The sequence below is a fragment of the Hesperophylax consimilis genome, chromosome 17 (assembly GCF_061612785.1).
Source record: "Hesperophylax consimilis isolate HC1 chromosome 17, BYU_Hcon_1.0, whole genome shotgun sequence".
Classification (NCBI taxonomy): Eukaryota; Metazoa; Arthropoda; class Insecta; order Trichoptera; family Limnephilidae; genus Hesperophylax; species Hesperophylax consimilis.
The window spans coordinates 33,724,544-33,748,764 of NC_142852.1; the positions used below are offsets into that span (position 1 = coordinate 33,724,544).

Consider the following 24,221-nt stretch of genomic DNA (forward strand, 5'->3'; position numbering starts at 1 on the left):
TGTAATTTTTTTAGTTATGACTTCTAGACATTTTAATACTAGAGCGAAATGGCAGGCCCTTAACGAATCAATTGATAGGATTCCTAATAAACTTTTAGTAAAATACGAATGATGTCGGAACATGTCAATTTATTAAGAATATCTTCAAATTATTAGTAATATTAGATAATAAAAAATAAACGCTAATTTCAAAAGAATTTAGTTTCATTTTGGAGGTAAAGGAACTTGTGGGGAATTTGATCATCTCTCGGGTTTTAGAACATATGCACTGGCAACCCTGGCTCATCTGTCTCTCAGTCAGTGAAGTGTTTATTTATTTCTTTGACGTTTCAGTTTTTCGTAAACGCCGTTTGCTTGATTGCATTGCTTGTATCGTGAGTGGTTTATTTATGTTTGTATCCATGGATACATAACAACCGTCTTCATCTTGAATTAAAATTAGGTTACTGAAACAACGTGGACGTACATGAGATTTACTGCGTTTGGTATTGCACAGATTGCATATAAGTTCGTTCGTCAGACAAGCTGTCACCGGCTATTTTTTTGTGAAAAAATTCCTTCTTGCGCTTTTGAGAGATGCAAAAATCATTCATAAACACAAAACAGATCTTGTAAATTTTCTTTTCATTCGTAAATACACACAAAACACTTATCTCTTCTCTAAATAGTATAAAATAAAGTCAATATCCGCGTCTGTCTGTTTGTGCACTTAGTTCTTCTAAACTACGCAATGGATTTTGATATAATTTTCACCATCATTTAGACAATTTCTTCCGGAAGGTTTACATATATAATACATGCGTATTATACTTATAGAAACTAGAGAAAAGTCGATGTTTTGTAAACAAGTCGTAAAAAAAATATTTTGGGCGCTTTCATTGCTAACACTGGCTAAACCTTATGAAATACATCAAAATAATGATCTACGGAATTTTATATCTTGAAAAGTCCGCGATTGAATGTCTATCTTGTTTAGATAACCCCCAGCAACGTCAGCTAGTAATAGTATAAAACAAAATCGCTATCCGCGTCTGTCTGTGCGCTTAGAACACTCACATCAGGTGGGAATTATGTCCTTGTTCTACCGGTATTTCAATGGAAGATGCTCCGAGCAAGTAGCATCATCGATCCCTTCGGAACTAGTGCATAGCGAGAAAACAACATTAGTACGCAGTTCACATTTGTCATTGGTTGACAATTTTATTACCTGTACTCGAGTTCAACAGAATAATTTACCGGCCTCTTCAAGACCCACATTCACTTCTTCCTCTCCTCAAAAAGACCCTCCACACAGTTGCGCAGCATCCATGTTACGTCTAAAAGGGATCCAAATGATAATCTAGTCTCCTTCAACGGAAGCAATCTTCCGAACAGGCCTTCCATTGATATGCTTGGTGTAACTATAAGTGACCAGCTCAGGTTCGGGGGCTCCATCGAAGCCAGAGTAAAGCTGGCCTCTCAGAAGCTGGGCGTACTGTACAGGGCCCGCAGATACTTTAATAGTACACAACTGCTGACCCTGTACAAATCGCAAGTGCGCCCTACTGTCGAATTTGGCAGCCATCTCTGGTCCGGAGCCCCTAAATACCTGAAAAAAACCCTTGACTCTGTGCAGAAACGGGCGGTCCGTTTGATAGATTCCCCAATCTTAACAAACGGACTGCAATCTTTAGAGCACAGGCGTCAGGTAGGTATGCTGTCCTTGTTCTATCGGTATTACAATGGAAGATGCTCTGAGGAACTAGCGTCATTGATCCCTTCGGCACCGGTGCGTAGTCGGGATACACGCCAAACGCGCGCCCAACATTTGTACACGGTTGACATTTGTCACATGAGAACGGGTCGCTTCTACGATTCGTTCTTAAGTTCAACAGCTCGGCTGTGGAACGAACTGCCGGCCTCTGTGTTTCCTCCCTCCTACAACATGGGACCCTTCAAGACCCATGTTCACTCCTTCCTCTCCACAAAAAGGCCCTCCACACAGCATCCCCAAAGATGACATGAGGGAAATTATTTTCTTCAGGGCCTCCTGTGTGGAGTTATTATAAAAACAAAAAAAAAAACAGAAATCCCCAAAGATGTCGTAGGCCCTTAGTGAAATTATATTCCTCAACAAAATTGTTTTTTAAATGTGATAAAATCCTCTTTAATATTTTATTATTTGAAATAGACACATTATTTTTTAAATCAAATTTTAAAACGTTTTAAAAATGCTAAAAACAAATGTATTATAAACATTATAGTACGAGAGCCCACGACCAAAATTTTTGTCTCATAGCAATACGGCCAAAACCGCATCAAATCGATAGATACGATTATCCTGAACTCGAAAATACCAATATCAGACATTTTCCGCGTAGCGTTTGATCGGACGGAATTTTCAAAATTGTCAAAGAATTTTACCGAACTGCATCATAGCAATATGTCTGATTTGCAGACTGTAGTTGAATGATAGTTCTGAGATACGGGAAACATATTTTTCAGACGTTAGTGATGTAGCGCAAACCCGTAAAATCACTTAAAAATATTAAAAATGAGACAAAAAAAATGTCTCATAGCAATACGTCTGAAAATCTTTTTTATTAGTAAATTTTGGTTATTTGATGCGAACAAAACAATTTTCAGACGGAAATGTGAACGCATTAAATTTTGAGACCGTTTTGAAAATGTTAACAAATTTTACCGATCGGTATCATAGCAATATGTCTGAAAATTGTTGGACATGATAAAATAAGTTGTCCACGTGTGCAAAAAAATTATATCAGACAAATTAAGTGTAGCACCTTCTCTATCAGACAACTTTTCGATACTCAGATATCATTTAAAAATCGTATTGAGGCATCTTGAATTTTCTGTTACAAACCAATGAATACGTTGCGACCACAGACATAGGAATTAATAGAGGAGAAGATAATGGCGAGGGGTAAAATCAACTGTTGAAGAACGAAGGGCGTAAGGCTGACTGTGATTCGTCAATAAATCAATCTGACAGTAAATAGGCATCTCGCATTATAATATCACCATTTACTTCTTAAAAGTAAAATCTGCTTTGGAATGAATAGACATTTTTACATGGGAGCGCAAATTACTCGCCACGTTATGAACAAATTTGCGAAGTCCAAATTCGGCAAAAAAATTCGGTTGTATTTTCAGAGTCGAATATTTCGTTTAAGTATTTAGTTAAGACACTTTTATAAATGTTCATAATTTACTTCCCAGCAACCAACCAGCTTTGTGTTTCGCGTCCAGACGTTTCTCGATATGATAGTATAATATGTTTCTAAAACTGATCTATATTATACGATGTGAATATGCTTAAAATAAAGTAAAATAATGCTTATATATGGAATGTAATACGACAATTGGGTTTATTCTCTTTTTCACATCTATTTTTACAAGTTTTCATAGCACAAGTCAACATTTTGCCGTGTTATTTCGTAAAATGAACCGATGATGCCTCGACCATAGTTCGCACAAGAATGATGACGTCACGTTTTCAAATTTCACTTGAGGCCATACGCCAGCCCAGCCGGTTCCAATGGAACCGGTATGGGGAGTGGGGATAATACGCTTTTAATCACTTAGGGCAGGTCTACTAATATTCATATGTCTATGGTTGCGACCCTGAATTTATTAGATGATAATTAACAAAGAATTTACCCGAAACCGTAACATTGAAGTTGAAGGACTGAAATAAATCGCACAAAAGGAAACTGGGATGAAGTTGAAAAAAAAACGGTTTATTCAAAGTTACAAAATATTCAATAATAATATTAATATAAATTTAAAAAAACATTTAATAGAGGCGTCGGCCAGGCGACTCCGAAACGTTATTTTCGTTTTTGGGAGTATATGCTACACTTAAAGTGTCTGAAAACAGGTTTTTGGTAATCATGGCAGCAATACGAAAAGTTGAAAAAAAAAATTATCCGTATTGCTATGAAACAGGTCGGCTAAATTTGTTGACATTTTCAAAAATGCGCTCAGGCTATATGCTACGCGCAAAATGTCTGAAAACAAACTTTTTCGTAATACAATTATAAAATCTATGTACATTTTCACTATCAGACGTATTGCTATAATACCGACTGTCTTTTTTTTTTGACACAGCAGAAATGGCCTCTCACGCAGTTGCTACACTTTCGACCGTTACTACACACCTAGTCGGGTTCAGAATCATACTTGTATTCTAACGATTTTATAGGGTTTTTGCCGTATTGCTATGAGACATGGTTTTGGTCGTGGGCTCTCGTACTATTACTACCACCTCACTATTTTGTCGTTTCATATAAAAGTAATTAATAAAAAATTGACAAAGTTTTACTTTTATATTTGAAAATAAAGCTTGGTGTTTTCTCTTTCTAACACTGCTTAGTTCATATTTTTAACTATGACAGTAAGGGGACATAACGATTTCTATGAGAGCTGTTCCCGAAACCGAACAAATTAGCTCGGGAATTTAGTATTTTAAAGCATAACTTGCAAAAGTAATTTTTCTTAAAATAATAGAATTAGCGCCATCTATGAATAGCTTATAAATTGATTATTTTAAATTTGCCCTTAATTGAAGTGTTACAGATCTTATACATAACGAGATAATAATAATAATTTGTATTGCGCTGTTTTTGTGCAAAATCACCTCAAGGGTTTTCTACAATAATCTATGTTATTACTAACTATTTATGGAGATAATATACAGTACAATACTTACCTGGTAGGTCACTTGAGATTAACACTTAATTAACGTTAACTAATTGTTTATTAGCGAAATTTAGATACAGGATTTAGGACAGAATTGGAAAATTGGATATAATTGGACTTTCTCTCAGTAATGGTATATTTAATTTAAGGGTATGACAGATTAAAAAGATAAGTTTTTAGTTTAGACCTGAATTCTGTTTGACTTGTTATGGATCTTAGTTCCGGAGGGAGTTTATTCCAAGCCTTCGGCCCAGATACTCCGAAAGCGCGATCACCAAACTTAGTATTTGTCTTGCGCTTAGGTTCCATCAGTCTGACTACAGCTGATGATGTTGCTGATCTGCAACGTCTCGCTTCAGCGTACAAACGTACATTCTCACGGGATGTCATAGTCGTTTTTGTAGTAAGTTCACATTAAAAATGACCTTAAAAAATATATTAAAACATAGAGGATAAAGATGCCATCAAAATCTAGGATAGATTTTTCTTTTACATTACTCAACACAGGAGGCCTTGAAGAAAGTAATTTCCCTCTGAACCTATATCATATGTCATCTTTCGGGATGTTGTGTGAAGGGTATTTTTTTTAAGGAGATCTGGGAAGAGTTGTCATGTCTGATGAGCATGGACCTTTGTCAATCACCAGGGCTATGATGGGGCTAAGGCAAGGAGGACAGAATGTGTGAAAGCATTGAAGAACCTTGATCATGTTGTCCTGTCTGAGGGTGTCTGGAGAGTCCGCCAGCGGTGAGCAGGACAACAGGTCTCCGCGAAATCCGAATGAGTTAGCTCTAGGTAGAGATTCGTGGGAAGGAGTGCGCGAGGCCATCCTCAATTAACCAGCATCCATTGAACGTTTGGCAGGCTACACGGGGACAATGATGACTCATCTCTGTGTCACCCCGTCAGCATGCTGGGCAATCCAGTGCAGTCTCCAAGGAATTACACTTCAAAAACACTCACAAATAAAACTTTTTTATAATCCAAATAACTGATTGTATATTTTAATCTCACCGAACAACAACACTCGAACAAACAACAGGCTGATCTCGCGCAGGAGTCAAAACTTTTATGTTTGGTTAGTTTACACGGATAGTCTGTATCCTTCATTCTCCGAAGGATCGGTTGATGGTATCCGCGTGCCCTTTTTCATTTTTTGATATAAATTTGTCTGGCAAAACGCAACGTACACACTCAATCGCCCAAATGGCGCGTTTGGAACTCGTCTCAACTAGTCTAAGTTTCAATTAATAAAAAATAGTCAAGCCAATTCAGCGCAGCGGAATCGTCCTCCAAAAAAAACGCGCGTCCGTTCGTTTTCCCCCCGTATTGTCACCGGTCTTTTCTACCCGCGTTATCTCGCCCGCTCCGTACAACCGACCGCAGGGGAGCCAACCGAAAAACTTTCAACAAAACAATAATCGGGCACTACTTTGGCAATTTAAATTTGCATAATTTTTTACCGTTACACAGTGTACAGGAATGACGAATGTTTGAATTCATCCCTCCCACTGGGTTGAGAGAATCTCGCCAAGACACCCCACGAACTAAGCCACCCCCGCCAAGTCATCAATCGTAGCTTGTCACTTGACTGATGGCAGAGGTTTTGTTTTATATCCGCCTCCCTAATTGTATATGTTAGTGCAGTTCCGTGCTGCGGTCTACAGGGTAAGCTTCGTCTCGATGACAGCCAAGCTTCGATAGGAGACAGAGGAATTGATTAATTTAACGATGGAAGCCGAGAGAACGAGCGATCTGACGTGTAGAACTTGTCTGTTAAGTTCTGTTGATTTGCTGCCAATATTTACAACTAAAATGGATGGATCCACAACAATCTGCAATATGCTGACAAGTTTTTGCAATATGAAGGTATTTACTTAAACGCCCATTGGGCTTTTACATAAATTTATTTATTTATTAATTATTTATCTAATTTTAACAAAGCCTTTCCTACAAAAATAAATTTGGTTGTTTACAGGTGAAAAAAAAATAATAAGCAGTAATTATCGATTGACGTACTTGTACATATTGAATTATTTGGCGGGTTGGAAATAAGCTGACGTAGCTCAGTGATTCAGAGCACCTGACCGGACATTCCCGTCGGTGGCATTTATTTTTACTGGGGAGATATTTTCAATTTGTATGGATATTTCAGGCGACTAATTGATGCTTATAAAAATTTGTTATCATTTATAAGTCCCCGTCACACGTCACGGGTACACGTCAGCTAGTACTGTACAATTTTTACTATGCCTATGAAAAAGCCCCCAAAAAGGGCGTTAACCCTTCAGGCCTCTGACATATTGACAGTTACATTTCGTAAAGATGCTTCTTATAAAAATAATTAATAAAAAATTCGGAAAGTTTCGTAAATTGTGATCGGAACTTTTGGTTTCGTGGAGAACTTCTATATTTGAATGAAGTTTGTTTTTTCTTTCAACACTGTTTAGTTCATATTTCTAACTATTTTTTTTTTATATTAACTCCACACAGGAGGCCCTGAAGAAAATAATTTCCCTCAGGGCCTATGTCATCTTTGGGGATGCTGTGTGGGGGGTCTTGTGGAGAGGAAGGAGTGAACATGGGTCTTGAAGAGTCCCATGTTGTAGGAGGGAGGAAACACAGAGGCCGGCAGTTCGTTCCACAGCCGAGCTGTTGAACTTAAGAACGAATCGTAGAAGCGACCCGTTCTCATGTGACAAATGTCAACCGTGTACAAATGTTGGGCGCGCGTTTGGCGTGTATCCCGACTACGCACCGGTGCCGAAGGGATCAATGACGCTAGTTCCTCAGAGCATCTTCCATTGTAATACCGATAGAACAAGGACAGCATACCTACCTGACGCCTGTGCTCTAAAGATTGCAGTCCGTTTGTTAAGATTGGGGAATCTATCAAACGGATCGCCCGTTTTTGCACAGAGTCTAGGGTTTTTTTCAGGTATTTAGGGGCTCCGGACCAGAGATGGCTGCCAAATTCGACAGTAGGGCGCACAAATCGCACAACTATGACGCGATGGAACCAGAAGATATAGCCACATACCCAATGACAAGCCCGGTGAACTTTATCAAAGGAACTGGGTTACTGTTAAAGGAATGAGGTAAAATGGGATATAGCACAATGGGCCTATGGCCTAAGTGCTCACGGGAACGCTACGTTAACCATCTCCGCTCTTTAAAAAAAAAACTATAATAGTAAGGGGACACAACAATTTCTATGATACCATTTGAGCCGTTCCGAAAAGTGAACAAATGGACTCTACGGACGGTAGCTGTCGGTACATAAAACCGAACAAATTATCCTGACGAGTTTGATAAATAATTTAATAAATTCTTGTTGTTTTTTTGGTTGCAGGTGAACATAGCCGATGGGTTTTCGGAGCAGATCTGTGGGGAGTGCTCTCTGGAAGTGCTTCGAGCTTACAACTTTAAAGTCAAGTGCGAGAAATCCAATGAACTGCTCAGAAGTCGGACCAAGGTAGAGTGATGCTGACTGAGATTTATTTATTTATCTAAGCAGAGATGTGCTTTATTTCAAATAAATCCATTTCAAATGGAAATGCAAAATGCAAAATGGGTATTTTCCATTTTGCATTTTAAATGCTTTTCTAAAAACCATTTTGCATTTTGCATTTTAAATGCTTTTCTCAATGCATTTTCCATTTTAAATGCTTTTTTTGCAACATTCTTCCTACTATTTACACTCATTTTTTTTCATAAGCCCCAAATATCAGTCGGTCCTCAACCTCGCTATGAGAGATAATTTACATTTGTCAAGTTGCTCCCTGGTAGGAGCCCTGGCAATTGAGTGATACCATTACAAAAAATACTGATTCAAATACTGAACATGGGGCCATGACGCTGTAATATTAAATGATAGATAGCAGTTTCTATGTTTTTACGTTGGCAACATTAGTCCCGCGCAAATTTTTTGTGGTTTCATAATCTGTAGTTGAGGTGTTTTTGGATTTACCATCATGTAATATGTTTGTTCTACATTGATGTCCATTATTAAATGAAAAAAATGTTTAAAATCCTATAATTATTTTAATTGTTTGACCTGAGAAACCATTTTGCATTTTCAATGCATTTTGAAAATAGGTATTTTGCATTTTGCATTTGAAATGCTTTTCTAAAACCCATTTTGCATTTTCAAATGGAAAAGTTTTGACCCATTTCCATTTTGCATTTCAAATGGTTTTGGGTACCCATTTTGCACATCTCTGTATCTAAGTCACGGTTCCGAGACAAATTGGAACAGTCGGTTATTTGGGCCAAAACCCGACAAAGAAACCAAATAAACAAACTAATATTAATTTGCTTATTATCTGAGACACCATTCCGTTTAACTGGGGTGAATTCCCTACCTGTCCATGCAAAACGTGCCAAGAATGGCGAGCGTGCGTTACGCGGCGAGGGTCATGGGAGGGGATGGGTCTTATAACAGGAGTTCCGAGTTCATTCGGCAGTAATTCTGCAGATGCCGTCCGCCAACATTCGTCAACGTAATTTTTTTCAGTTCGCAGTACACTGCCACACTGAACTCGTTGCAGCAGCAATGTAGCAAAGTTCCGAGTTGATTTGGCAGTAATTCGGTAGATGCCGTCTGCCAACATTCGTCAACGTGATTTTTTTCAGTTTGCAGTACACTGCCACACCGAATTCGTTCCAGCAGTACCGTAACAAACGAGACAGAGCGTGTATCACGTGATCAGTGGCGACGTGTGATTGAAAGATTTTTAAAGTTGCTATTTAAATCCTTTGAGTATGTGCTGTTACACCCTGTATATGAAAACTTTATTTTCTAGGTTTGTGAGAAAGAAGCAGATACAAGGGGTTTGCAATCTCTCAAAAATTTGCCAGAGAGTAAACTGAAAAGTGAATTTTCGTCATCCGAGATAAAATTCGAAGTGAATTTAGAAGATGACTGCTTCATTGCAGATGAATTTATTAAAGAAGAATCAGTGTCACATTCAGATGAAAATGAAGTCAGTTTCGGACATGGAAAGGAGAAGAGGTCGGCAAAAAAAACAAAGAAGAAAAAACGGAAAAAGATAAAGAAAGAAGCGCTGAAATCATGCGGCGTCGGTAATGCTGGTAATAAAGATGGATACAAAACGATGTGAGTCCATTTAAAAAAATATAAATAACTTGCTGACTTGTACCTGGGACCCAATTTTCATTTCAGTAGACAATTGCTCGCATGCGAGGATCGCGCACGATAAATTATCTACTGTTTCGATAAATGCGTATTTTCGACCGTTGTAGATAATGTAAAACAACCGATATTAATACCAACATAAAAATGTACCAATTTTATTTTTTTATATGGTAACCCTTGTATTTAACTCCTTAGATTTCATACATTTTTCTATATACATCTGTTTACGACTGTCAATTTTCAATTCACTTTGTTGTTCGTTGAAGAAGTACGCGACAATAGATCAATTAATTTGAGCATCAATTGTTTAGATAGTCGAAAATTTTTTATGAACAGTTCATTACTCAGACTAAATACATCATTTCTTGAAAAAAAATTTCTTGGTGGCCTTTCAGTTAAATATTCGGCCTGTTCCATGTCTTCGATCGCTTGTATGTGCGGCAAATCTTCAAAACTCACCATTTTTATAATAATTAACAAAAATACGACACACGCAAACCGTAGAAGTAACACTTTTTGACAGTTGAACTACTACTAAAACCAATAGTCCAATTATCTACTGCTTTGTAATAGATAATTATCTATTAGAAATTCCAAAATACGCTTTATCGGGTATGCCGGGTATTTTTTTCACTAGCACTACCCTGAGTCCAGGCGAAAATAAAGGTCCTGCGCGAATTTCTTTAATTTGTTTTAAATCGCTATATCTTTGAAGATAGTGAAAATATTTTAATAAAAATTTCTACATAGTAACTCAAGCCCAAGCTATAAAATTACTAAACTAAAATCGAATATTATTTGAAATGCAACTCAATTAACCTTGTAAAATGTTTATTACGGTTCGCCTATCGGTATTTGCTCATACCGGCTTTCTTTAAATACGCCCGACGTCTCTCGTTCGCTTGCACATAGGAGTTGAGTGGGCGGAACGGAGAAAGAGATTCGAATCGGGTTTCACGGTCATAAAAACCCTCATTCCAGGAATTGAATTATTTCAATAACAAATAATATACAATCCTTTTGTTGAAATACCGATGTAAACGAAAGGTACGAAAATAAATATAAAAAACAGACTTGCATTACGATTCGATAATTATGTACATATAGTTGGGACCTTTACAAAGTGATTAGTATATAATATTCTTATAAAAACATTAAATAATTCCGTCTTTTCTGCCATTGAAATGAGGCCGGCGCAAAAGGTAGAACTATCCTTCTCGCCGTTAAGCATCAATCGACCGAACGGGTAGAACTACCTTTACCGGCCGAAGTGTGTTAAGAGATTTTTTTTATTTATATTAACTCCACACAGGAGGCCCTGAAGAAAATAATTTCTCTCAGGGCCTATGTCATCTTTGGGGATGCTGTGTGGAGGGTCTTTTTGTGGAGAGGAAGGAGTGAACATGGGTCTTGAAGAGTCCCATGTTGTAGGAGGGAGGAAACACAGAGGCTGGCAGTTCGTTCCACAGCCGAGCTGTTGAACTTAAGAACGAATCGTAGAAGCGACCCGTTCTCATGTGACAAATGTCAACCGTGTACAAATGTTGGGCGCGCGTTTGGCGTGTATCCCGACTACGCACCGGTGCCGAAGGGATCAATGACGCTAGTTCCTCAGAGCATCTTCCATTGTAATACCGATAGAACAAGGACAGCATACCTACCTGACGCCTGTGCTCTAAAGATTGCAGTCCGCTTGTTAAGATTGGGGAATCTATCAAACGGACCGCCCGTTTTTGCACAGAGTCAAGGGTTTTTTCAGGTATTTAGGGGCTCCGGACCAGAGATGGCTGCCAAATTCGACAGTAGGGCGCACTTGCGATTTGTACAGGGTCAGCAGTTGTGTACTATTAAAGTATCTGCGGGCCCTGTACAGTACGCCCAGCTTCTGAGAGGCCAACTTTACTCTGGCTTCGATGGAGCCCCCGTACCTGAGCTGGTCACTTATAGTTATACCAAGCATATCAATGGAAGGCCTGTTCGGAAGATTGCTTCCGTTGAAGGAGACTAGATTATCATTTGGATCCCTTTTAGAGATAGACATATACCTTCGCAAACTATTCTGTAAGCCTTTTTTAAGATATACAATTCCGTAGTACATTATTTTGATGTGTCGCATAAGGTTTAGCCAGCGTTAGCAATGTAAGGCATCCCCGACTTACCGCGTCATATATTCTCCTTAAATTCCTTTATTTATTCATTCGCTCTACATGCCAAAACCATCGATGCATCCCTTTCTTAATCTTACTCACTATGCTTACAAAGGCCCAGAGGCAGAGAAAGTGCTATATTAAAAAAACATATATACGCTTAACCTAAAAAATTAATATCTATTAATCCTTCTTTTTCAGATATGAATGTACAAAATGTGGAGCATTATTCCAAAATTTCAAAATGATTTCAAAACACTTGGGGAAATTGCACGACGTGTCCATTACCACCGAAAAACAGTTGCAAACTTTTCTCTATGGTCATCAGAAGCTAAATTTGGCAGTAGAACCAGAGACAATAATATTAGAACCGGACATAGACACAAGTTCCTACTTTAGATGTGCAGAATGTGGATACAAAAGCAAAGAATTCAAAGACATAAAGTCGCATATCATTGGCCACAAAGGAGAGAAATATATTCGTTGTGATCAGTGCGATTATAAGTGAGTATTGTTACAAGTTTCCATGTTAATTTATTTTTTTATTTGTATTCTACTCAAGCGAAACGATAGGAAAACCTTCAATTTATCTATTACAAGCATATTTTTTGGTTTTCATAATGTACACCAATTCGTTATAAAGATTAATCAAAATAGTGATTTAGCATTAAGCTTTGCCTTCATGTAAAAAATAAACAAATAAGTACTTGTGCAATTACTGTTATTTGACAGAATTTGAACAATTCACCAAATTTCAACGTTAATTTTCAAGTTCTGTTGAATTGAAATAAAAACAAAACTTTGATGAATTGTTCAAATTCTCTGAAACAACCCGCCCTTAGACATTATTGTGTGTACATTGAAATCTCAATCAAGTGTTCCTAAAATAATCAATTTCCTGCATGTGTCGTTTATTTCGTGTTCGTTTTAATTATTTAGTAACTTTATTATATCGTGTCGAGTGGGCGTAGTGTACAGGGCCTGCAGATAGTACGCAAATGCTGACCCTGTACAAATCGCAAGCGCTCCCCACTGTTGAGTTTTGCAGCCACCTTTGGTCTGGAGCCCCAAAATACTTGGAAAAAAACCCCAACTCTGTGCAGAAATGTGCGGTTACGATTTGAAATGAGATTTTTCTCTCTCACTCTCTTTTTTTAACAAAATGACTGCTTATGTTCAGATGCTCCATGGTGGCGAAGCTGATGAAGCACCAGGTGATCCACGGGGAGCCCGCGCACCAGTGCGCGCACTGCCCGTACCGCGCCAGCACTGTCGGCATCCTGCGCACGCACGCGTCAACGCAGCACAGCGAAGAGCGCCCCTTCCACTGTGATCGCTGTACCTTCACATGCAAACTGAAAATTAAGTAAGCACTATCGGACCGTTATTATTTTTTCATTGCTTAAAACCTCAGGCCTCTGGCATATTCCGTGTATTCTTTTGCAATAATTAAAATAAATGGAATATTTCGTATCTGTTTTTGAAAGGTTATTATTATTATTATTGTTATTAAAAATAAAATGAATATTTTGAATGAACACATAATTTTTTTTTAAATGGCTCACTTTAGGTTTTTCGTTTAAACGCTGATCTAAAATTACTGATAACAAATAAAAACAATTAATTTACCAGACAAATTTATTATAAACATTACTCTCACCTATTAGACAATGTACAGGGTTTTCCAATAAGAGGTGTTATTTTGATATTCAACGAAACTTTTCCCGTAAAAGATCAATGGTTTCGTTGCTTGTGTGGCACGTAGCGCCGTCTTGTTGAAAGTAAACGTTGTCCAGATCAATACCATCCAATTCCGGCCATAAAAAATCATTAATCATCTCTCGATAGCGCAATCCATTCACCGTAACTGTTGCTCCAGCCTCATTTTCGAAAAAGTAAGGTCCAATGACTCCGCCGGACCATAAACCGTACCAAACAGTCGCACGTTGAGGATAGAGAGGCTTTTAAACAATAACTCTTGGGTTTTCCGAGCCCCAGATGCGACGATTTTGCTTGTTGACGAAGCCACCGAGGTGGAAATGGGCCTCATCACTCAAGATGATTTGCATTTGATTCACTCAAGTGAATTTTAATAATTTCAATGCGTTGTTGAAGCGTGTATCGTTCCATTTTTATTAATGGCGTAGATTCTACTTGTCAAATGTCAAAAAATGACAGCTTCAAAAGTAACATCTACCGAAATAGCGGGCTATTCAAAATAACACCTCTTATTGGAAAACCCTATTTTATAAACATTACTGTCACCTATTAGACAAATGTATTATAAACATTTCTGTCACCTTAATTTTTTGTCATTTCATATAAAAATAATTAGAAAAAAGTTTTTTTCTTAAATTGCGGCCAGAACCTTTATATAAATAGTTTAAGAATAGGTTTTTTCAAGCTTCCTGACAATGTCTTTAAGAAATATAACGGTCAATATGCCATAGGCCTGAGGGGTTAATCAAGCTAGGGACTGAACATATTAGCGGGAGGTTCAAAATAAGTTGATTTTATTTCATAAAAGTATCTTGCTACCCAAATTTGGGTAGATATCGCTCATAACATTAGCAGTGTTACCCGAATTTGGGTAGTTATCGCTCACAACATTGGCAGTTTTACCCGAATTTGGGTAGTTATCGCTCATAACATTAGCAGTATTACCCGAATTTGGGTAGTTATCGCTCAATAACAGTAGTGGTATTACCCAAATTTGGGTAGTTATCACTCAAGAGCAATCGCTGTGTTACCCGAATTTGGGCAGCTGTCGCTCGAGTGATTAATACATTCCTTTCAAAAGTGTGCTTTTATCATCACGAGAATAATATTAAAGCAATTTAGTTTTGAGAAACTCAATTGAAAATATTTAGACGGAGGAATTTATAAAAAAAATCATGTCTTTTGTCCTGCTTTGGCTTACCAGATAAAATAATAATAACTTGATGTTGTTTCCAGCCTCGCGCACCACATAATGCGCACGCACGACAAAGTGCGCACTCACGTGTGCCCGCTGTGCGCCAAGGCGTTCTTCGGCTCTTACCAACTCAAAATGCATGTCCTGACGCACACGGGAGACCGGCCGCAGGTGTGCGAACACTGCGGAATGCGTTTCACTCAGGTTATTATGGAATTATGCTTTTCTTGTTGCTAATGCGCAAAATTCACTCACGGATCCGTCCGTGTATTCCTGCGATAGACAGATTGGCTCGCCGAGCATGACCTGACCATGACAGTCAGCTGTCCGACAGAGTCAGAATGAGTTTGTGTGAACTCAATTTCTGAATTCCTCTTGAATATTTACATATGTCTTAGAGGGAGCTAGTTTTAGAACGGATTGTTTTAATGAATATGAACAATTTTGTTCTGTGAATATCCTATTCAAGTTCTGTTATTATATCATTATATGCAGAGATGTGCAAAATGGGTACCCAAAACCATTTGAAATGCAAAATGGAAATGGGTCAAAACTTTTCCATTTGAAAATGCAAAATACCTATTTTCAAAATGCATTAAAAATGCAAAATGGTTTCTCAGGTCAAAAAATCAAAATAATTATAGAATTTTTAAACAATTTTGTCATTTAATAATGGACATCAATGTAGAACAAACATATTACATGATGGTAAATCCAAAAACACCACGACTAGATTATGACACTACAAAAAATTTGCGCGGGAATAATGTTGCCAACGTAAAAACATAGAAACTGCTATCTAACATTTAATATTATAGCGTCATGGCCCCATGTTCAGTATTTGAATCAGTATTTTTTGTAATGGTATCACTCAATTGCCACTTGACAAATCTAAATTATCTCTCATAGCGAGGCTGAGGAACGACTGATATTTGAGGCTTATGAAAAACAGATGAGTGGAGATAGTAGGAAGAATGTTGCAAAAAGCATTTAAAATGGAAAATGCATTGAGAAAAGCATTTAAAATGCAAAATGTAAAATGGTTTTTAGAAAAGCATTTAAAATGCAAAATGGAAAATACCCATTTTGCATTTTGCATTTCCATTTGAAATGGATTTATTTGAAATAAAGCACATCTCTGATTATATGCCAGTTAGGGGCCGTTCAAGTATTACGTAAGCAGATTTTTTACAATTATTTACCCCCTCTTCCCCCTTGTCACCAAAAGTAAGCAAAGCTCTTACCCCCCCCCCCCCCTCCCATGCTTACGTAAAAATTGGTACCTATATGCATTTTTCTGTTAATGTATTCTGTCTTTTTATTGATTCATAAGCGAAAGAGGATCAACGGTAACACAAATATTAACTTGCTTTGATTTGCTTACAACACGTCAAATCGTCAATCGTACTGAAACGAAACAAAAGATTGATGGAAGAAATTTAGACAAGTGAGTAGCGCGCGGTAATTCCCCCATTCTCTTCCAAGCGTGTACCTAAACGTATTAATTATTTGTGGGAATCCCCGAATATGTATTCGGTTTTCAAACATAGACAATGTGTGGGTTGCCAATGTGTAAAAAAAAAATAACTACTGCTGAGCAGTGCTGACGTAATCACTATCTCGACCCCCCCACCCCCCCATGTCATCAAAAATAAGCAAAGCAAAGACCCCCCTGTCCCCCTATAGTGCTTACATAATACTTGAACGGCCCCTTACTTGACAGAACCGAAATGCTAACACGCTTACGTTAAAACAAAGAAGAGAATGGGATAACTTGATTGAGATTGTTGGCCTGGTATTCAAGAAATCTTCACCACCAACACAATGTTCATCTCCGTGGACATCTTTTGCATCCAATCCTAGGAAACACTTCCTTGCAAATAGAGTAGTGGAAGCATGGAACAAACTTCTACTACATGTCATCCATTCTACTAATATAAACCTATTTAATCCTCCATTGGATTCTTATTTGGAGAGAAGAAAGGATTGACTAATTAAATTAAATTAGATATGAATGCATCACCAGAATACAGCTTGCTCATTAAATAATAAAATTCTTTGTTAATGTTTTTTTTTTTAATTTTAGAAATCCAATCTACAGAAGCACACGTCGCTCGTGCACAATACAGCGCCATTCCCCGAGTTCTGTTGCGAGCTGTGTCCCTACAAGGGCAAGACGGCGATAGCCCTCCGGACGCACGTGTCTCTGCACAGCGGCGAAAAGCCCCACACGTGCGACATGTGCCCCTTCACCTCCTCCTCGCGGGGGGCGCTGAGACTGCACCGGTACAGCATAACCTAACCTAATCCTGCAACTAACTAACTACCGTATTATGGGGTGTGGTAATTGTAGTTATTTAGAACTAGCTGATGTGTACCCGGCGTTTCTTGACTTTTCTCTACTTTCAATAAATATAATTACATACAACCAACTGCAAAACGATTTAAACGAAATATATCAATGGACAAATGATTGGCTTCTAAAACTCAAGACCGAAAAATGCACTGTCCTACATATTGGAAAAACTAACCCCACACTTGCCTACAAACTTAATGGAACACCTCTAAAAGCAGTGACATTACAACAAGACTTAAGAGTTACCATATCACAGGACTTGAAATGGGAACCACACATCGCTGGAATTGTGAAAAGAGCAAATTCACTAACATATCTAATCAAGAAAACCTTCCTTGACCTAACACCGGACATGATGTTAAAAATATATAAAACATATGTGCGACCTCTCCTGGAATATGCTTTCCAAATATGGAGTCCTTACTTCGCAAAGGATATAAATCTGTTAGAGAGAGTACAGAGACAAAATACCAAGAGCTCTGAAAGATCTACGATACCAAGATAGACTCAAGGAACTAAGATTACCAACCTTACAAGAAAGAAGAGAAAGGGGTGACTTGATCGAGACTTTCAACATTTTATCTGGACATTATAGTTGCCCTAGCATCCAAGAAATCTTCACTACTAATAAAAATATAAATCTCCGTGGACACAATTACCAAAACGCCTTTTGCATCTAATCCTAGAAAACACTTCCTTGCAAATAGAGTAGTGGATGCTTGGAACAAACTCCCACAACATGTCATCGAAGCAACAAATATAAATCAATTCAAAGCTCTATTGGATTCACATTTGGAGAGAAGAAAGGACTTAGTTCAAACTTAAAACAACTCAATTACTGGCAAACTTGTTGTCAAATCAGATATGAGCGCATCAGCAGAATGCTGCCTGCTCGTTACATAATAATAATATCCATGTTAAAGACCTTGGTGTCTCTCTTGATAGCAAGCTTTCTTTTCGGGATCACATAACTTCAATCGTTAATAAATCCCTCAAACTACTTGGTTTCATCACTAGAATCACTTCGGACTTCAAAAACGTAAATACCCTTAGAACTCTTTACTGCTCCTTGGTTCGCCCCATCTTGAATATGCTTGTGTTATCTGGTCTCCTTTTTATGCTGTCCACATTCGACGCATTGAATCTGTTCAACATCGGTTCTTAAGAGGGATTGCTAGGAGGCTAGGATTAGAAAAAGGCAAATACTCATATGATGAAATTGAACTAACTCTAAACCTCTCTCCTTTGGAAGTCCGTCGAGAAAGAAATGACTTCATTTGCTTCTTCAAAATTATAAATGGTATTATTGATTCACCTACTCTACTGCAACTCATTCCCTTCAATATCCCCTCTCAAAGACTCAGAAATAAAGAACTGTTCTTCCTCAACCATCATTCGACAAATTATGGATATTATTCACCATTGTCCAGAATGTGTAGACTGGTCAACTCAAGTCAAAACCTTAACTTTTTTGGGATAAGTCTGAATGATTTTTGTCGCTAAACAAGTGACGGAATATTATAAGTGTCCCGTGGTCCTGACCCACGGCGTAGTCTTGACTTGATTCCACTTGTCACTTTATTTTCTTATATTATATCTGCCTTATGTCTTTGCTTTCATGTACCTTTGTCTACTCCTGTATTTTTCATTTTACTGTATTCGTGTTATTATTTTGTAATTTGGACGATGTCCGTTAATAAATAAATAAATGTTTTATATATATATATATATAAACCTTCCGGAAGAAATTCTCTAAATGATAGTGAAAACCCTATTAAACTCCGTTGTGTAGTTTAGATGAACTAATCACACAAACAGACAGACGCGGATAGTGACTTTGTTTTGTACTATTTAAAGATACCAATGTATTGTCAGGATTATGAATTTACTAAAAGTTTATCAGGAAACGACCTGTAATCCCGTTTTTAGTTCATTATGGGGATGTTTCCGAACGTTCCAGACTATTCCTGAACATTCCAGAACACTCCAGTATTTACTTATGAACCATTATGCAGTGGTTAGATTGCCAACCCTGGAATTTTATGACAAACTACGGTTGCCACACCTGCGCTCGGCAAACAAAACCTAAACAGTTCAAAATCAAGTCACTCGCATTCTTTGTTCAACAGCACGAAGCAGTGGGCATTCCTTTTGGCTTGTGACCAATGAGTCCGCTTGCTATCTCTATATTTTGGAGACTATATTTGAACTAACATGTGATGTTTTGTGGGCAGGCGCAGACACGTGGGGGATGCGCGACATGCGTGTTCCGCGTGCTCCTATCGCTGCTACACGGCCAACCGGCTGCGGGCGCACGAGCGTATCCACACGGGGGAGAGGCCCTTTCCCTGCGACACATGCAGCTACAGGTCAGTCAGTCTATCAATCTCCTCTCATCTTTCAGTCAGTCAATCTCTTCTCATCTTGTTTCAGTCAGTCAATCTCTTGTCATCTTCTTTCAGTCAATCTGCCATTCACGACAGTACACGAGTAAACAAAAAACATGGACAGACGTGACCCGTTAAAGTCGAGAGTCGAAAATTTTTTATAACAGCATCTGGACGCTGGACATTATGTCGACTCCGTGTCTCGTTCCAGTGCAGATATAATGCATAAAGCCTTTCTCGGGCGTCCCCGACTTCTTTTACCATTCAAATCTCTCTCTAAACACTGCTGGCACTAATAAGAACACCCTTTGAAATTTTCAACTAAATCGGATGACTGGTATAGGAAAGAATAGGAAACATTCATTTTTTATACATTTATATACATATTTATTTTTACTGAACCTTTTTTGGCTGAAGGTAGGGAGAGGGGAAGGAGATGTGAAGAGGAAGGTGGGGAGTACCTGACTATTCATATCTGGTCACCAAACGCGGCTAAAGCCATTTCAAGCAACGCTTCAATTCTGAATGGTGGTCTTACACCAGGGCGATACCGAGAGTATCTTCCACTCTGGAACGTGCCGCAAATATGCTATATGTATATTATTTTAAATTAACAAATAACAGACCGGAATTCGCCGGAGGCCGTCAACTTTTTAACATGTTACATTTTTTCTTCTTTCAGAGGTACCACCAGCATGCGGCTAAAGAACCACAAGAAGTCTCACGAGAACAGCAAGAGCTTTGCCTGTCAGTTCTGCTCCTACAGAGCTAACTACAGGTCCAATCTCGTGAAGCATCTTCAGAAAGGCTGTGGCGGGGAACAGGGGAAGTACAGGTGAACAGAACTGATCTCTACTTCTTCTGGAAGAACTGTAACCTGTAAAAGCGTTATGGAGTCGTATATTGACATGCTTTGTGTTCTGTTTGCAAATATCAAAATCATATCAAAAATTATCTGAGGAAAGTTCTTCGAGAGCCCTACTGCCGGGATTCTTGAGAATTCAAGGTAGGCTGTTTCTATCATTTCCCGTGATTTTCAAACCCAATTGAATGTGCTTCATACTGTCGTATCCTTATTGATTTGATTTACAGTCCATTTCTGTGTAATAGAACACGGTACACTGCGGTCCTTCGAGCCGGATATTGGTCCGCTTCAGTGTAAAAAATGCAGCGGTTATTGAAATAATTACCATAAACCCGAAATGGCGTTAATGGAATTGTCTTATAAGAAAAATTTTGAACTTTCATTTAATAAAAATTGAATTATAATATGCATCTTTTACCATCTCTCTTGAAGTAAATAATTGTTTTGCGTAGTAATTTATTTATTTGTAAGAAACAAACAGCTTTTACATAACATACAATGATAAATATACAAGTTAACTGAAGTCAAGCCACAGAAGTTTCTTATGCTAAAGTTCATTGGAAATGAAGTTTTAATATCTTAAAATTAATTTTGGGTTAGAGGAAGGGGAGAGGAAGAGGAAAATAGGAAGAGGATAGGATAGTCTATTAAAAGTGCGGCAGTTAGGTAAATATTTATTTTAATCTACCTATAACATGTAAAAGCGTTGAGGTGTTAAATGTCATGTATAAATTATTGCCGGGGCTGTCGGAGACCCGCTCAGGTTAGAGTGGGGCAGGGCAAAGATTGTGCTGTTATTGGGAAAAGGTTCTATCTTTTGTTCTGAAATAAATAGATTTTGCTAGGAGCAATCATATAATATATTTAAACCAAAACATATTATGTATTAGTAATCAGCATTTGCAAAAATAAATATCAAACAATCGTCAAACCTGTGGACCCGACGTGAAACTGAGCTAATCTAATAAAATCTATGTAGAAAGTACGTGGAACAACTCGGATGGGCAGAAGGCAGGAGAAAAATCTCTTGTACGTCACGACCCTGGATGATCCATCCACAGCATCCCGCTGAGCTGATTCATTCAAATGCGAGCTCGCTCCTTAAAGCGAGGGTAGCCGCCAACGTGCAGATGGCACACGTCGAGGCCTTTTCCATCGAGGGGGTCCACAAATAAGACATTTGAGTGAACGACTCAGTTTCGGGGCGCATCCGCGTGATTATTAAATAAGTACTTGATCATCTCCAGCGGCAAATGGCTTTCGATTAGCAAGGAATAGCAAAACTCCCGGTGTCACTCAGCGCACTTTAAATTAAAAACGAAAAGAGAGTACTCATTTTGAAAACTCAAATTATCACTATGGCACGCGGCACAATCATCCTTAACGACACGGATTGCCGGAAAGTTAAAAAGCAAGTCAATAACTTTGATTATGTGACATAATCGAATCGTCGTCGCACACCCAAACGGCGAGAATTCAAGAAGTGCCTCACTGGCAGAAACGGTCCCAAAATTCACGAAAAAATGTTGTCAGTCAAATTCAAGCTTGTGGCCGATCGTTAAAACCCTGTATCAATACAATATTCACTAAATCCCCTCATCTATAATCAGTTAGCGATATTTGCGAACAAGCTCAATAATTGATTAGAAATATTCCGATGGCCGATAGACAAATTTTAGCACGGCGTCCAAGCTTTGGTTAACTGTCAATATACACATATTTTCGATTAATGTTGTTCGTTATGCAAAATTCCTGACTGCAGGCGAACTAACGAAGCTTTTAGAATTGAAAGAAGTCATGTACGCGACCAATTGAATTCTTTCGGGCTTGGAGAAACGAAAGTTGTTCAAATATATAAAGACTGCCAAGTTAGTATTTCAATTCGACATTGTAATTTTTTTTTGTATTTTTACATAGCCTTTGACTTTTAGAAATGTTAATCCACAGACAGATCCGCCGTGTTGCCATCGTAAAACGATTTTTTATTTATTTCGTGCCAATATAGTTTTAGCTATCGACAGCGCAACCATGCTCGAGATATTATCAATTTGATCATTCTAGACCACCAGAAGTGCCTGCCAGGTGAACAGAATCCCCCCCTACGCGTTTTTGACAAGAACACTTTGCTAGCTGCTAATTACGGATAGTATACACTTCCACCAGCGAAAAACAGTAGCGGAAAAGGGACAGCAAGTTTATATGTTCACTGTGTTCGAATATTCTAAGAGCGCATACCTTGTCATTGTTTATTACTCTTTGAATTTAGTCCTGAAGATTACAATTATATAGTTTAATAACAATGAAATAAAACAATATTGGGCATTCTAAAATACATTTTGTATAATCGACTTCAAGTCTAAACAAAACACACTGTATGTAAGTTATGCATCTATACTGTGATGAAGTCAACTAAGATTGATAGACTTATAATATTATATTGTATAATTTTTTTTCCAGCCTCGGTAAGGATGCTAGAGCCATTCCAGTTGAAAAAATATCTCTGGATAAAGTGGACGGTGCAAAGGAAACCCGGGACATCCAAAATCTTCCGAAACAATTTTTTTCTTCTAAAGACAATAAGAGTTGAAAATGAAATGTTTATTTTTTATTATTGGGAAGTTTTTTAAAGCTATAGATTAATTTTGTTGTAGTGGTACAGCACTACTCCAGTCGGACGGTGTCAAGTACCACTTAGTACACAGTGCCAAATGCTAAAGTACCTAGGCCGTCATAGAACATTTCGGCCGTTGCTCAGCGTTACGGGTGGCAATGTTTGTAGCCATAGCAAATAGAATGTTCGGGAACGTATTTAGGTGTAACTTGAATCGTATTGGCATCTTAGAGAAGCGTCAGCGGGAAGATACTCAGTCAGTCGACTATGCGCTAACAAAATATGTCCTTGATTCAACGTCTTCACCAGTGGTGAACACATCCACGAGTCCGGTCTCTGCCAACGCGGCGTCAACTCACTGACACGCGCATTGACCACCGTTTCGCCGTCTACAGTAGGTGTCATCATCCTCATTGGTCCCAGTCATCTCGCAACTGCGCAACTCACTGACTCGCAATAAAGGCTGTGACACGTACTACATGCATCTTTCACTGTCTTTTTACCAGATCCCCAAACCACTAATTTTTCTTAGAGGTTAGTCACACTCTGAGATTATCTGTAATTATTGATTTTGAGTCAAATGCTAACAATTATAATGTTGTACAATAAATTACACTCTTTATTTTATATGGATCTTTTTATTTAAAATAAGCTTCCTCATTCCGTACACTTTAGATTCTCTTTTATTTAAAACTGTCACATAGGCGTCCAACGTGTCATGTTAATAAACCCCTAAATTATTATGTTACAAAGTGCAAGAGAAAGGTTTGAGATGTACCAGGCTATTCAGATCTGGTCACCAAACACAGCTAAAGCCATTTCCAGCAAGAATGATGGTAATTCACCGGGGCGATACTGAGAGTATCTTAGAGCACCTTATTGGAATATGCATCATGTATTATTTTATTTAAATCACAAGCGAAATGAAATATAAATTAAAATGTCAAGAATCTTAACCGCTCAGCTACAGATATCGTCTATATCATCTTTGGGGATGCTTTGTGGGGGAGATTTAAAAAAAAAGGTGTGAACTTGGGTTTGAAAATACCCCTGTTGTTGTAGGAAGGAGGAAACACGAAGAC

The 24,221-nt window shown here is 38.1% G+C and overlaps 1 protein-coding gene across 2 annotated transcripts; it reads left to right on the forward strand.

Annotated features, from left to right (window-relative positions):
- The first annotated feature begins 296 nt into the window (after nt 1–296).
- LOC149416467 (uncharacterized) lies at nt 297–24,149 on the forward strand. 2 transcript variants are annotated; one of them, XM_089641708.1, is made up of 11 exons: nt 297–374; nt 6,175–6,570; nt 8,054–8,176; nt 9,507–9,820; nt 12,208–12,510; nt 13,187–13,372; nt 14,962–15,124; nt 17,007–17,206; nt 19,511–19,645; nt 20,346–20,498; nt 22,986–24,149. In XM_089641708.1, the coding sequence occupies exons 2-11, from the start codon at nt 6,433–6,435 to the stop codon at nt 23,113–23,115; spliced, it is 1,845 nt and encodes a 614-aa protein (XP_089497834.1). In that variant the 5' UTR covers nt 297–374; nt 6,175–6,432; the 3' UTR covers nt 23,116–24,149. The 2 variants fall into 2 exon arrangements, with proteins under 2 accessions (XP_089497834.1, XP_089497835.1); XM_089641709.1 differs by having other exon boundaries at nt 308–374; nt 6,349–6,570.
- The last annotated feature ends 72 nt before the right edge of the window (nt 24,150–24,221 follow it).